Below are 14,936 nucleotides of genomic sequence, written 5' to 3'. Positions count from 1 at the left end.
GGCTGGGCCACGCAAGGACATTCACAGAGTTGTCCTGTAGCCACTCCTTTGTTATCTTGGCTGTGTGCTTAGGGTTGTTGTCCTCTTGGAAGATGAACCTTCGCCCCAGTCTGAGGTCCAGAGCGCTCTGGAGTAGATTTTCATCAAGGATGTCTCTGTACATTGCTACATTCATCTTTCCCTCAATCCTGACTAGTCTTCCAGTATCTGCCTCTAAAAATATCCCCACAGCATGATGCCTCCACCATTCTTCACTGTAGGGATGGTATTGGCCAGGTGATGAGCAGTGCCTGGTTTCCTCCAGACAGGATGCTTGCCATTCAGGCCAAAGAGCTCAATCTTTGTTTCATCAAATCAGAGAATTTTGTTTCTCATGGTCTGAGAGTACTACAGGTGCCTTTTGGTAAACTACAGGTGGGCTGTCATTTTGATTCTAATGAGGAGTGGCTTCCGTCTGGCCACTCTACCATACAGGCCTGATAGGAGGAGTGCTGTAGAGATGGTTGTTCTTCTGGAAGGTTCTCCACTCTCCACAAAGAAACACTGGAGCTCTGTCAGAGTGACCATGGGGTTCTTGGTCACCTGACTAAGGCCCTTCTCCCCCGATCACTCCATTTGATCAGGCGGCCCACTCTAAGAAGAGTCCTGATGGCTCCAAACTTCTTCCATTTACGGATGATGGAGGCCACTGTGCTCATTGGGACTTTCAATGCTGCAGACATTTTTCTGTGCCCTTCCCCAGATCTGTGCCTCCATACAATCCTGTCTCGGAGGTCTACAGACAATTCCTTGGATTTCATGGGGTGGTTTGTGCTCTGACATGCACTGTTAACTGTGGGACCTTATATAGACAGGTGTGTGCCTTTCCAAAGCCTGTCCAATCAGCTGAATTTACCACAGGTGGACTCCAATCAAGTTGTAGAAACATATCAAGGATGATCAGTGGAAACCAGATGCACCTGAGCTCAACATTTGTGTCATGGCAGAGGCTGTGAATACTTATGTACATGAGATTTTTTTCGTTTTTTATTTTTAATAGATTGCAAACAAACATCTTTCACGTTGTCATTATGGGGTATTGTTTGTAGAATTTTGAGGAAAATAATGAATTTAATCCTCTTTGGAATGAGGCTGTAACATACCAAAATGTGGAAAAAGTGAAGTGCTGTGAATACTTTCCGGATGCACTGTATTTGGGTAATGCCTGAAATGCCACTTTAAAGTTTACCTTAATGAGTTTTTTATAGTTCTAGTTGAATTTCTTTGCATTTTCAACCATAGCACTTCTTATACAGGTAGATAGGATTTAACCATCTATATATTTTTTTTTTTTTAGAATTTTATCCACAAATGGGATCGCAGTTACAGGCACTCGCTTTCTGCAGCCCAGCAAGTAGAGTACCACATGACAGTCCAGCTCATGTTCAGGTAAGACTGGTACCAGTTCTGTCATTTCCTGTCTGATGCTGTAAAGCAAGGCAGTGAGATCATTTGTTTTACAAATAATGTGGAATAATGTTTGCTGTATTATGCTCATACAGGCTTATGAAGTATCTTCAAAGTGATGCAGAAGCTTCATAGCTGCCGATCACTTTCACGCAGCCGGCTGCCCTCCTCCCGTGGTTCCCAGGCTGTCCCGTGCTTACTGACACCCGGGAACACATCCGCCGGCAGGGGAGAGAGACTGTAGTGAGGCAGACGCAGATCCACGCCTCGATCTCCCATGCAAACTGGAAGTGATATCACTTCCGGTTTCATACACACCATTTCCCGGCCAGTACAGCCAGGGGACACTTCTAACCAAGCCGATCTGTGCTTGGTTAGATGGGGTGAAGAGCTGGGGAGACATTGAGGTCCATTAGACCCCTAATGTCTCCAAAAAGAGTAGCTGTCTCCTGCCCAGCCCTATCACATAGGGGTTTATTAAATCCTTGTGATAGCAATCTTGTAAAAATAAATTAAAAAAAATAAAGGAAAAAAGTTTAAAATATATATATATATATATATATATATATATATATATATATATATATATATATATATATATATATATATATATATATATATATATATATATATATATATATATAATAAAATTCTTGTCCTGCACACTGACGCAAACGCAAGCCCTGAGTGCGTACGAGTATGTAAACCGCGGTCACACCGCACATGTGACATATCGCAACGAATGTCAGACTGAGAACAATAATTCTAGCAAAAGAGTTACTGGTTAGCTCTAAATGATGAGCTGTAACAGCTTTTAAAGCATCACCTATGGTGATTTTTGGGCACCATATTTTTTGACGATATCGTGGACGCCCGCAATTTTAAAACTTTGGAATGTTGGGTATCTATTTACTTGATGCAACGTCGTCTTTTATATTTTAACCACTTCCGGACCGCCTGTCGTCATTATTATATGGTGGCTTTTGAAGTGAAATATCATTGTTATGGCAGCAGCAAGCTGCCATAACCCCAGTATCCACTTCTTCAGTGGGCGGTCCGCTTTCAGATAAAAGTGGTCTCAGTAGCGTATTTGCAGCGAGATAACTTTTATCGGTGGTTGGAGAGGGCCCCCCCTACCGCCACGCTCCGGTGCCCCCCGCTGCTTACCAGAGCCACTGGCGGAAGTGATTGGATCCTGTCCCCTCTGTGGTATGGAATGGATCTGAGTGAGGGGGAAGATGGCCCCCACCCGACTCGATACCATTGCAGGGCGGAAGCGACGTCAAAACTTCACTTCCACCCATAGCTCTTAAAGGGACATTTTTTTTTTTTTAATTGCATTTTAGTGTAAATATGAGATCTGAGGTCTTTTTGAGCCCAGATCTCATATTTAAGAGGTCCTGTCATGCTTTTTTTTCCTATTACAAGGGATGTTTACACTCCTTGTAATAGGAATAAAAGTGACACAATCTTCTTTATTAAAAAAAAAAAAAAACAGTGTAAAAATAAAAACTAAAAAGTAAAATAAGAGAAAACAACAAATATTTTTTAACGTGCCCTGTCCCAGCGAGCTCGCGTGCAGAAGCGAACGCATACATGAGTAGCGCCCGCATATGAAAACGGTGTTCAAACCACACGTGAGGTATCACCGTGATCGTTACAGCGAGAGCAATAATTTTAGCACTAGATCTCCTCTGTAACTCAAAACATGCAACCGGTAGAATTTTTTGAAAGTCAGCTATGGAGATTTTTAAGGGTAAAAGTTTGTCGCCATTCCACGAGCGGGCGCAATTTTGAAGTGTAGCATGTTTAGGTATCAATTTACTGGGCGTAACATCATCTTTCACAATATTAAAAAAAATTGGGCTAACTTTACTGTTGTCTTATTTTTTTTTTTTTATTCAAAAAGTATATTTTTTCCAAAAAAGTGCGCTTGTAAGACTGCTGCGCAAATATGGTGTGAAAGAAAGTATTGCGACGACTGCCATTTTATTCTCTAGGGTGTTAGAACCCCCAAACATTACATATATTTTTTTTTCTAAGTAATTTTCTAGCAAAAAAAAAATGATTTTAACTTAGGCCCGCTCCTTAAGTGGTTAAACAAAAATGGGTATTATATGGTGTGGTTTTGCACTAGAACTAATTTTATGATTTTTTTTTTTTTTCTGGAAAATTTGCATTTGATAAACAGTTGTGCAAATATCACGTGAAACAACAATTTGCAACTATCGCCTTTTTATTCTACAGGGCCGCTGCTTTCAAAATATATATAATGTTCTGGGGTTTATGTAATTTTATTGCCAAAAATTTGGATTTTTACATGTATGCGTCAAAAAAATAAAAAAATGAATTGCTCTGGAGCGGAACTGGTTTAAAAAAGAAAAAAATAGTTTTAATTTTTTTTAGTCTTTAAAAAAATTCAGCAAAAGATTAGCTGGGAAACAGTGGTGCAGAGGCTATTAAGAATCTGAAAATATATAACCATCTCTCATTTCTTTTGCACAGTGTAGTATTAGCTTTAAAATAAAGCAGAAAGCCTGCTGCCTCAGATTGTACATCACACAAGGGGCAGAGCCTGTACAAAGGGGCATCATCTCCCACAGGGGAAGCATGATGGCCTAAATACAGTGCTTTTTCTCTTGGCGTTCATTAGGGGTGCAGGAGACCAAGCGTATAGGCATTGCCACTATGAGGCTGAACATCAGTTAAATAGGTCCTTCAAAGTAAACATTGTGCAAAGACTAAGTTGGTTTTCTTAAACAAAAAAAAAACAGCTGTCTGTGTGGAAGCAGTGGTCTCTCTGCAGGAGTCTGCCCTCCCCCTGCTAGGTCAAAGTTGGATCTCTCCAATCAGCAAAGCTTATATACACCTTGCTGATTGGAGCACTCCAGCTCTGACTCTGCAGGGTGTGTGTCGGAACTCTGCACAGAGGCCACTGCTTCCACACAAACAGCAAGAGTCCTTCTCTACAGCAGAAATGAGGACTTTCGTAAAGTTCTGCTTTAACCACTTGCCTACTGAGCACTTAAACCCCCTTCTTGCCCAGGCCAATTTTCAGCTTTCAGCGCTGTTGCACTTTGACAATTGTGTGGTCATGCAATACTGTACCCATATGACATTTTTATCATTTATTTCACACAAATAGAGCTTTCTTTTGGTGGTATTTAATCACTACTGGGTTTTTCTATTTTTTGCTAAAAAAATAAAAAAGATCAAAATTTTTAAGAAAAAACTTTTTTTTTTTTGTAGTTTTGTTATAAAATTTTGCAAACAGGTAATTTTTCTCCTTCACTGATTTGCGCTGATGAGGCAGCACTGATAGGGGGCACTGATGAAGCTGCAGTGATGGGCACTGATGAGGCGACACTGAGGCAGGGACCGATGTCCCTGTAACAGAAGCTGGTTACCGGCTTTCTGCTTCTCTCCTCACACTGATCGTGAGGAGAAAAAAAAGCCGATAACCGGCTTGTTTACTTCTGTGATCAGCTGATCACATGGTCAAGGGCCTGCTGTGATTGGCCCTTTACTCTGCTCTGCGATCAGCCGAGTCAGAAGGAGTTGGCAGTCACAGAGCGTGCCGCCAGTGCGACATCACGGTAGGGCATCTACTGACGCCCTCCTGGCACTGGAGAGCCACGCTGTAGCTGTCATTTGGCTAAAGCGCGGGTGGGAAGTGGTTAAAGGAGAAGTAGGGCCAAAGCCCCTTTTGGCCAATCTTCTCCTGTGGGTCACAGGAGTAAACTTAGCTCTACGCTCCTGGCACGCAGATTCATCTGACAGCAGGCTGATGTCTAAGCTCTGCAGGGATCCCGACAACAATGTCCGGATCTGCCCAGAATTCTGACCAGCAGTTCCCTTAGCCCAGTGATGGTGAACCTTAAAAAATAAATAAATAAAAAATAAAAATAAACTGGTGCACTAGTGTGAATCTGCCCAATTTTATCAAATTTTTTCATTTTCCTAAAAACTTCATGCCACGCCTCTCACTAAATACCTTGGAGGGTCTACTTTACAAAAAGGGGTCAATTAAGGGTTATGTGTACTGTCCTGGCATTTTCGGGCCTCAAGAAAGAGAGAGGTCTTCAGTACATCAGGGTTGATCAGTTTTCATATATATACATTGGTTTGTGGATTCTATTACTTTCCTACAGACTGAATAATATACACTGTTTTGGGTTATTTTTACCAAAGAAATGTAGCCAAATACATTATGGCCTTAATTTATGAAGAAAGAATACTCGTTTGTAAAATTTTATAATAGAAACTATTTGTTTTATATAGCAAAACATAAAAAAAAACTCAGTGGTGATTAAATACCACCAAAAGAAAGCTCTTTGTGAAAAAAAAAGATCTATAAATGTAAATAAATCAAGAGAGGGGATAGGGGGATTTTTACGGTGTCAAATATAAAGATACACAATTGACTTACTGTAGATAAAACATAGTTTTTATTAACATAATATACTTAATAGAAAAAACAGACAAAGCATACTGTAACTAGGCAGTATGGGGTTGTAAACATTTGGTGGTCAGCATCATATACAGGTGAGTAATAAATCGCAGCAGGAGATATTGCACACTAGCCCGACATGTTTCGCTACTTTAGCTTCCTCAGGGGATGTGCAAGAGATTTATTATACTGAGACCACTAAATAGACAAAAGGAGACAGAATTATAACAACAGTCTGAAAAATACAATGAAATTATACATACAGAGTGTCAGCTTGGTTGTCTAGGCTCTTTTAGGCAACTGGGTTCATAACCAAGCTGACACTCTGCATGTATAATTTCATTGTATTTTTCAGACTGTTGTTATAATTCTGTCTCCTTTTGTCTATTTAGTGGTCTCAGTATAATAAATCTCTTGCACATCCCCTGAGGAAGCTAAAGTAGCGAAACATGTCAGGCTAGTGTGCAATATCTCCTGCTGCGATTTATTACTCACCTGTATATGATGCTGACCACCAAATGTTTACAACCTCATACTGCCAAGTTACAGTATGCTTTGTCTGTTTTTTCTATTAAGTATATTATGTTAATAAAAACTATGTTTTATCTACAGTAAGTCAATTGTGTATCTTTATATTTGACACCGTAAAAATCCCCCTATCCCCTCTCTTGATTTATTTGTCTTCATTGGGATGAGGTGTCTTTAGAAAGGGTGTTGTTCTCACCAACCGGACCAAACTGTTACAATCTATAAATGTAATTTTGGCACTGTGTTGCATGACCGTGCAATTGCCAGTTAAAGTAGCACAATGCTGAATAGCAAAACAAATTGATCTGTTAAGAAGGGAGTAGAACCTTCCAGTGGTTAAAAACCTGTCGGAGGGTCTAACCTTTCCAAATTTAATCCAAAACTGAAGAAAAGCCAAATATGTTTTCTTTGCAATGCTTTCACTTATTATAAATATGTATATACTGTGTGAATTAACAGGGAAGACTTGGAAGAACCAACAGATGAAGAACTCATGGACAGGTTACATCATCACCCTCACCTTCATCTATCCAGATGACCTCCATTGTGTACAGATGAGAGGGACCAGAACTGGAGATGAGGAGTTCCAGTCTAAGCCGCCATACCAAGAAAACCACTTGCTGCTTTTATTGATGTGGAAGTGATGTGATCATGGAAGTGGTCACACCTACAATGTGCTCTCCAGTACAATGACTAAAGCCTCCCCACTAGTGCCTTATTCTGTCACCCCCCAACATGGGCCTTTCTTATGGACCTTTCTCATTCCTCGGGGGTGCTTTACTGCAGACGAGACTTGGATTTCACTCCAGGAGCGATGAGGCACCTTAATATTTCCTCTTAAGTATTTTATGTTTTCAGTTCATTGTATCTTTTAACTCGATAACTCAGGGGAACTGGCATACAGGTTACCCGTGTACAGCATGTATAGCCATTTGACAGGTCAGTCCTCCAACCAAAACCAGTTAAGATAAGTCAGCAGTTGACCATGCCCACCAGATGACCCCTATATCTGGGAGCTTTGGCAGAGATCCCCCCCACTATCATTTTCTGCTGTTCCAGCACCTTTTTCCTTAGTGTTCCCGACCTGATACAGTATTTTCCATTAACAGTCCTGCAGAGATAGTGGGACCCTCTTGAACCTGATGCAACAGATGTGGAAACCATTGACCTTTAACATGGCTATTTAGAGATAAAACTCCCATATTGGTTCAAGTTGGTATATATGATTTAGGGGATGTTGGTGCCATCTCTCATTTATGTTTAAAGCTAAATGCCAGGATTCTTCAAAAAGCTATACTTGCAGCTACACTTCCTTTTACTCCCCCCCCCCCTTGCCGTCCTCATGTACAATGTAGGTCAACCGGTCCTGCATTGTACTGGATGATGTCAGCATTTGACCTCCAGCCGTAGCATCTTAGAGAAGAGGCTTTGGGGGGACTAATCACATAAAATGGTGCCTAAATCTTCAAATGACAAGCACCGCTCTAGGTGGACTCGCCATACATTGGCCCCATCCACTGTGTGGTTAGGTGGTGGTCCAATCCCTGATTGTCGTAATCCGAGCATCCAGAGAACAAAGGCTGACCGCACTTCAATGGCCAGGGAATTCCAAACTTTATTGTATAAAATCCATGTCACAAAGACATCAGCTTCCAGATACAGCATGACAGCAGTTGTTAATGCGTTTCATGCAGAATGAAATGCATTAACGTTTGCTGTCATCTTGTATCTAGAAACTGTGATGTCTTTGTGCCATGTTTTTTACAATAAAGTTTGGATTTCCCTGGCCATTGGAGGGCGGTCAGCCTTTGTTCTTTGGATACACAAATGGTGCCTGCCAGGACGAGGAAAAAGGTAGGTATTTCCCCTTATCCCTTTAATCCTAAACCTAACGGGCAAGGGTAGATTTTTCAAGAATCCGGGTTCAGCTACAACTACAGAATGGGTATAAGCTCCAGGATTTGCCCTGATTTTAAGCGAATTCAGATTTATCCAATATTATAAAAACCCCATTTGGAGGATGAACTCCAATTACAAATATACATGTTTTATGAAGACCTCTACAGATTTAATACAGGTATCGTCATTCAAACAATATTCCTTAGTTCCAAAAAATGTTTTAATGCCATTAATCAGCTCATTGAGTATATTTTCCATTTTTTTAAAAAATTTTCAGCAATATTTAAAGGGAATTGCCACTTCAAAGAGTTTGTATTTCAGAGTTTATTTTTTATTGCCTTTTGGATAAAATGTTTGTTTTTTGTTTTTTTACATAGTTTTCCTAAAGCATAGATGTATTAAATTGTATTTTATAGTGGGCGTAGGGAAGGGGTCATGTGCAAAATTCAGTAGCCAACATATTTGTTTCCTACTGACTCAAGGAATGAACACCTGATTGGTTGCTGTGGGTTACATAATTATTCACATTGTCACTGTTCTCTGTTGTGCCTTATTAATTGACAATATTTTGAAACAAAGCCAATAGGAGATGCCTTAAAGGGAACCCATCATGAGAGAAACTGCTGTCCCGTGCATCCCTCTGAAAATGCTAATTGCTTGGCCGCCATTGGCTCTAGTCTTTGTCGCTGAATCCAGGGCAAGCATGCAGCAAGTGAAGGCGGCCTTAAGTAATAAATCTTGATCTAAATCCTGATCTGCATGTTTGCTCAGAGTCGGTGACCCCAAGGATTGAGGACAGGATGACAGTCCAGTAATTAGCATGCAATCGGCAATGCCAGCCTCCATGTATGTCTTTACTACCCTGTTTCCCCGAAAATAAGACCTAGCGTGATTGTCGGTGATGGCTGCAATATAAGCCTCACCCCCCAAATAAGGTCTAGTTAAAGTCCTTGTAGGTCTTATTTTAAGGGTAGGGCTTATTTTTGGGGAAACAGGGTAGGGCTTATTTGGGGGGTAAAGCTTATATTGCAGCCATCACCGACAATCATGCTAGGTCTTATTTTCGGGGAAACAGGGTAGCTTCTCTTTAAGCCCAACTACAAGAATTTGAAAAAAATCTACCCTTGCATGGGTAAATGCTTGTTCTATCTAGTGTCTGACGCTGCTATCTTCTCCCTGAAGCTCCATTTTGTGAGCGGTCCCTCAGCATCACATACAGCCTAGGGCCTTTAACCCTTTGCTGTACATGGTGGAGGTGTCCAGCAGCGCTTTAGAGAAGAAGCTGCGAAGGGCCGGTTGCACCACTGGAGTGCGGAATAAGGTAACTATTTTCCCTCATGCCAAAACCCCTAGATATAACAAGCACTTAACCCATGCAGTGCAGGGGGCACCATGGTGCAGGTAGATCTTTTCTAATTCCTCAATTTGGGCTTTAAAGAGACCCTGTCTCTTCTCCTTTTCAAGGACAGCACGTTCTAATCACTGATCCACGCTTCTTCCCCACTGCAGTCCAGCCTTAGTAAGCTATTAATGCTTACCTGGGCAGATGATGTCATTGCCCCTCCCTATACTTACCTGTGTTCAGGCCTGGCGATTCACTGCTCAGGCCCCAGCACTGGCACACTGGGGTCATATGCTCCTCAATACGTGGAAGCATGAAAGGTGGAGATCTCTGATGGAGTGGGAAGGAGTAAGGAGCAAAGGAGAAGTATATACGCCTTGCTGGAGCAGGGATGATCGGGAAGTTCTGTCATTTTGCCCTGAATTAGCAGGTGACAGTGCCTCTTTTTAACTCCTTAATGCTGGCACCTCCCAGCCCTTTTAAGAGGTTTCTGATCATGTGAGCGCTGTTATTGGCTGTCTCAGCAGTCACATGATCAGAAAGCTCCCGCTAGCCGTTGGTAACTGTGTCGGGAGCACGCAGGGCACAGCTCTGTTTACATACTGGTAGGCCTATGTGCTTACCGCTGGTGTGAAGGGGTTAAAATACAACTATAGATAAAACTTTTTTTTTTTGTCATTTTGAATAAAGTAAGGGAGGTTTAACCCCTGTAAAGGTTTATTTTTGCCATTTTGAGATTCACCTTCACTTCCTGTCACAAAGCCAAAACAGGAAGTGAGAGGAAATCCGCACTAATTAGGGGAATCCCTTGGGGACCCCCAGGTCACCAGAACTAGTGCCCCCATTGGAAAATTACTGTTACTTTTTCTGAGGACCCAAAATTTTGGATTTTCTTTTTACTTCCTAAAAATGGTAAACCAGACAAATAGGGAGAGTGAATCTCCCTAACGGGGGCACCAATAAAAACTGACAGGTATTCTAATCCCTCTCTACTCTATCCAAAACCTAAAAAAAAAACAAAAGTTTTGCCTCAAGTTATATTTTAAGTGGAAGATGTGCCATGTGGACTACATTGTCACATCGTTTTTGGTGTCATCACTGCCCTGAAACTAGCATAACTAGAAATGCACTGCAGCTATAAAGAAGTCATCTGTCCATCTATGCTGGGGGAAACTGGGATCTTATTGGTCATTCCAGATTAATACAAAAAAAAAGTAACATTCCACCACCCAATAGTTTTTTAGCATCCAGTTGTGGGTGGGCTCTCTTTTCAGTATGAATTCTATTTTATTGCCTTTTAGAATTGGCCATCATATGCATTTTGTCATTTAACAAGCCATGTTTTGTAGCACTTTAAACCATTTTTTCTTACCTTTTTAAATTGTGAGAAGCACTTTTTACACAATGAGGTTGTTGCAGAAGTCATAGTTCTTATCCAGGGATGAATGTTGTATTTTTGAATTGTTTATAAATGGAATAGTTTTGGACCAATACATTGCAGAAGGAATTGGAAGAATCATTATTTGCACTTATTATTATTTTTAACCAAAATGATAAATAAAAAATTTCCGTTTTTCTGGCTTACTGATTATATTTTGATCATTTCGCAAGTTGCAGTTTATCGTTGATCATTTATATGCTCACAGTGTATGCTGACACTGAGCTACAGCCTAATCTTAACCACTTCAGCCCCGGAAGGATTTACCCCCTTCCTGACCAGAGCACTTTTTACAATTTGGCACTGCGTCGCTTTAACTGCTAATTGCACGGTCATGCAATGCTGTACCCAAACGAAATTTGCGTCCTTTTGTTCCCACAAATAGAGCTTTCTTTTGATGGTATTTGATCACCTCTGCGGTTTTTATTTTTTGCACTATAAACAGAAAAAGACCGAAAATTTTGAAAAAAAACGATATTTTCTACTTTTTGTTATAAAAAAAAAATACAATAAACTCAATTTTAGTCATACATTTAGGCCAAAGTGTATTCAGCCACATGTCTTTGGTAAAAAAAAAATGTCAATAAGCGTATATTTATTGGTGTGCGCAAAAGTTATAGCGTCTACAAACTAGGGTACGTTTTCTGGAATTTACACAGTGTTTAGTTTATGACTGCCTATCTCATTTCTTGAGGTGCTAAAATGGCAGGGCAGTACAACCCCCCCCCCCCCCCCCCAAATGACCCCATTTTGGAAAGTAGACACCCCAAGCTATTTGCTGAGAGGCATGGTGAGTATTTTGCAGCTCTCATTTGTTTTTGAAAATGAAGAAAGAAAAGAAAAATGTATTTTGCTGTTTACATTTGACGCCAGACCAACACTTGCGTTTGCTTTTGCGCGAGAGCAGGGGGGGATAGGGGTGCTTTTTTTTTTTTTTTTCTTTATTTTTTTTTTTTTTGCTTTTTTTATCTTATTTTTAAACAGTTTCTTTCATTTTTTATTTTTTTTTATCATTTTTATTGTTATGTCAGGGAATGTAAATATCCCCTATGATAGCAACAGGTAGTGACAGGTACTCTTTTTTGAAAAAACTGGGGTCTATTAGACCCTAGATCTCTCCTCTGCCCTCAAAGCATCTGACCACACCAAGATCAGTGTGATAAAAATGCTTCCCCAATTTCCCAATGGCGCTGTTTACATCCGGAGAAATCTAAGTCATGAAATGCTCGTAGCTTCCGGTTTCTTAGGCCATAGATGATTGGAGCCATTCTGGTCTCTGATCAGCTCTATGGTCAGCTGCCCGAATCAACGGCTGCATTCTCAGGTTCCCAGAGAAAAACATGGTGGGGGGGGGAACATTCCCTCCCACTGCTTGTAAAAGCAGTCTAGAGGCTAATTAGCCACTAGGATTGCTTTTACATGAAAGCCGACCGCTTGGTGAAAAGAGTGATACCAAGATGATACCTAAACCTGCAGGCATCATTCTGGTATAACCACTCAAAGTCCAGCAACATACCAGTACTTTGCTGGTCCTTGTTGGGCATATATTGTAATCTTTTTTTTTTTTTTTTTTTTTTTTTCATGCAGCCTGTGGGCTGAACGAAAAAAAGAGATTGGTGGGTATGCCCACCATTAGAATACCTCCCTTCATCCACCCACTTCTAATGATGGGCATACATGCACCATATATATATGCCGAAGCATGGGGGCATCCGCCCAAAAAGTTAGGAGCAAATTGCTCCTCCGCCCCTGTTGCCCCCTTCCACTGGCATATATCACCTCCGCTGGAGTCACAGCTTTATATATCGGGAGCAAACGATGTTGCTGTCGAGATAAATAAATCCGCGCTGCAGCTGAATGGCTTACCTGAAAACAAAAAAATGGTTAACAATAAAACACAGTAAGCCGTAAAGTATAAAAAATTGCATACCTGAAAAGCAAACATGATAAAACATAATAACAATAAAACATTGCAGAATAGAATACAGTAAAAAAGAGCAGAACAATAGAGAGAACAATAAAACGACAACTATTTTTGTTTTTTTTATTTAATATATTTTTTTGTGTTTTTTTTTTTTTTTTACGCTTTTTTTTTTGTAACTAACTTTTATAACAGTAACCGGTTCCAGGTTCGGGTCTCTCAAAATGCGAAGGCATCTTGGGAGACCCTGTGAAAGTGTGTCTAGTCTGTGGAATGCTGTACCCTACGCTAATACTCAACTAGTGTATGGTAGCGTTCAAAACATTCACCAATGCAAACACCAGGATTGTCAGGACAGGAGGGACAATAATAGCGGGTGTCACGCCTATATCCGCGCTTGCTGCAGACACAACATCTTTTTTGTGGGGGTTCGTTGGGTAGGGGTACTCGGGAGGACATAAAGAAAATGCCTCTCATGCAGCCGACTGCATTTGGTTGGGGATGTGAATGGGGGAAGTATGGGCGCTGCAGAAGCGGTGGGTTCCCAATTAGGATTGGCGAATGCAGCAGGAAGGGCAATATGGGCACGACGGGCCTGTGTTTGTCTTCTTGGTGGCCGCGGGACACTACTTGTGCTTGCCACCTCACCAGCTTGAACTGCACTTATGGGACTCGCCACGTCACCAAGTGTTACTGCAGTGCTGGTTTGACTAGACCGGGGTGTACTAGGCCGCTGGTGCTTGCCAGTTCACCAAAACGCTACCAAAAAAACTGTTAGCGATCGCAGGGATCAGACCTGACTCTGCGAACGCTGCAGTTATGCGTTTAGTATTTTGTAAGTGACAGTGATCGATCGATACTGCACTTGGGTGGGCTGGGCTGGGCAGAGGGGCAAAACGCAGGTGCTAGCAGGTATCTGGGCTGATCCCGCTAACACTGCATTTTTGGGAACCCTAAACTGCTGGGGACGCTAGCATAGATCTGATCGGATCAGATATTGATCCGTTCAGATACTATACCACTAAGGGAGGCGTATGCTGCGTAGGTGGGTGTTAGCGGTACTGGTGCTAACCTGACGCTGCCTGGGGCGACGCAGACCCTATCTGACCCTAAAACCTAAGTTATATCACCGCCGGGCGCTTAGGGGGCTAAACCTTCATTAGGTAATAAACGGCGGGTGCCCTGAAACTATAAAAAATAAACTAACCAGCGTCACCCGTAACAGTTATACGGTGATCACTGGTGAAAGGGTTAACTAGGGGGCAATCAAGGGGTTAAAACCTTTATTAGGTAGTATATGGGGGTCCCTGACGCTATAAAACGTGACGGTGAACCTATATATCTACCTCCCTAACTAGCGTCACCAGTGACACTAATACAGCGATCAGAAAAACGATCGCTTAGTGACACTGGCGACGGGGAGTGATAACGGGGTTAAAACTTTATTAGGGGGGGTTAGGGGGGTACCCTAGACCTAAAGGGGGCTAACACTAACTGCCCTACCACTTCTAACTGTCACAAACTGACATCAATGTAGTAATCAGAAAAAAAAAAACTGCTTGGTGTCACTGTGACAGGGGGAGGGGGGGGGGTGATCGGGGGGTGTATTGTGTGCCTGGTGTGTTTTTACTGTGTGTGTTGTGTTGTGCAACTCACATCGATGTCTTCTCTCCTCGGCGCCGGAACAGAAAATACCGAGCCGAGGAGCATTGACATCACTTCCTATACAGCAGCAGAGGAAGAATCTGATTCATGGGGAGCGATCACGAGGGGGTGCCCATGAGTGAGTGGTCTCCCCCTCTGCCTGGATCGCTCCCCTAACGAAGCCGACCGCCTCGGGCACCGGGGGGGGGGGGGGCGCGGTGTGCCCCCAGCCCGCCGGAGGCAGATCACGTACCAGGTACGTGATTTT

The 14,936-nt window shown here is 41.9% G+C and overlaps 1 protein-coding gene across 1 annotated transcript in view; it reads left to right on the top strand.

Moving 5' to 3' along the window:
- TPCN2 (two pore segment channel 2) overlaps window positions 1-8,056 on the top strand; it is an 84,502-nt gene extending 76,446 nt beyond the window's left edge. Inside the window, exons 24-25 of the mRNA XM_073604252.1 lie at window positions 1,337-1,428; window positions 6,884-8,056. Coding sequence (XP_073460353.1) covers window positions 1,337-1,428; window positions 6,884-6,962 — 171 coding nt within the window. The 3' untranslated portion in view covers window positions 6,963-8,056. The remainder of the gene's footprint in view (window positions 1-1,336; window positions 1,429-6,883) is intronic.
- The last annotated feature ends 6,880 nt before the right edge of the window (window positions 8,057-14,936 follow it).

Source organism: Aquarana catesbeiana, linkage group LG11 (assembly GCF_042186555.1).
Source record: "Aquarana catesbeiana isolate 2022-GZ linkage group LG11, ASM4218655v1, whole genome shotgun sequence".
Lineage (NCBI taxonomy): Eukaryota > Metazoa > Chordata > Amphibia > Anura > Ranidae > Aquarana > Aquarana catesbeiana.
The sequence above is the reverse complement of the archived record's forward strand: the minus strand, read 5'-3'. Positions and strand labels throughout refer to the sequence as shown.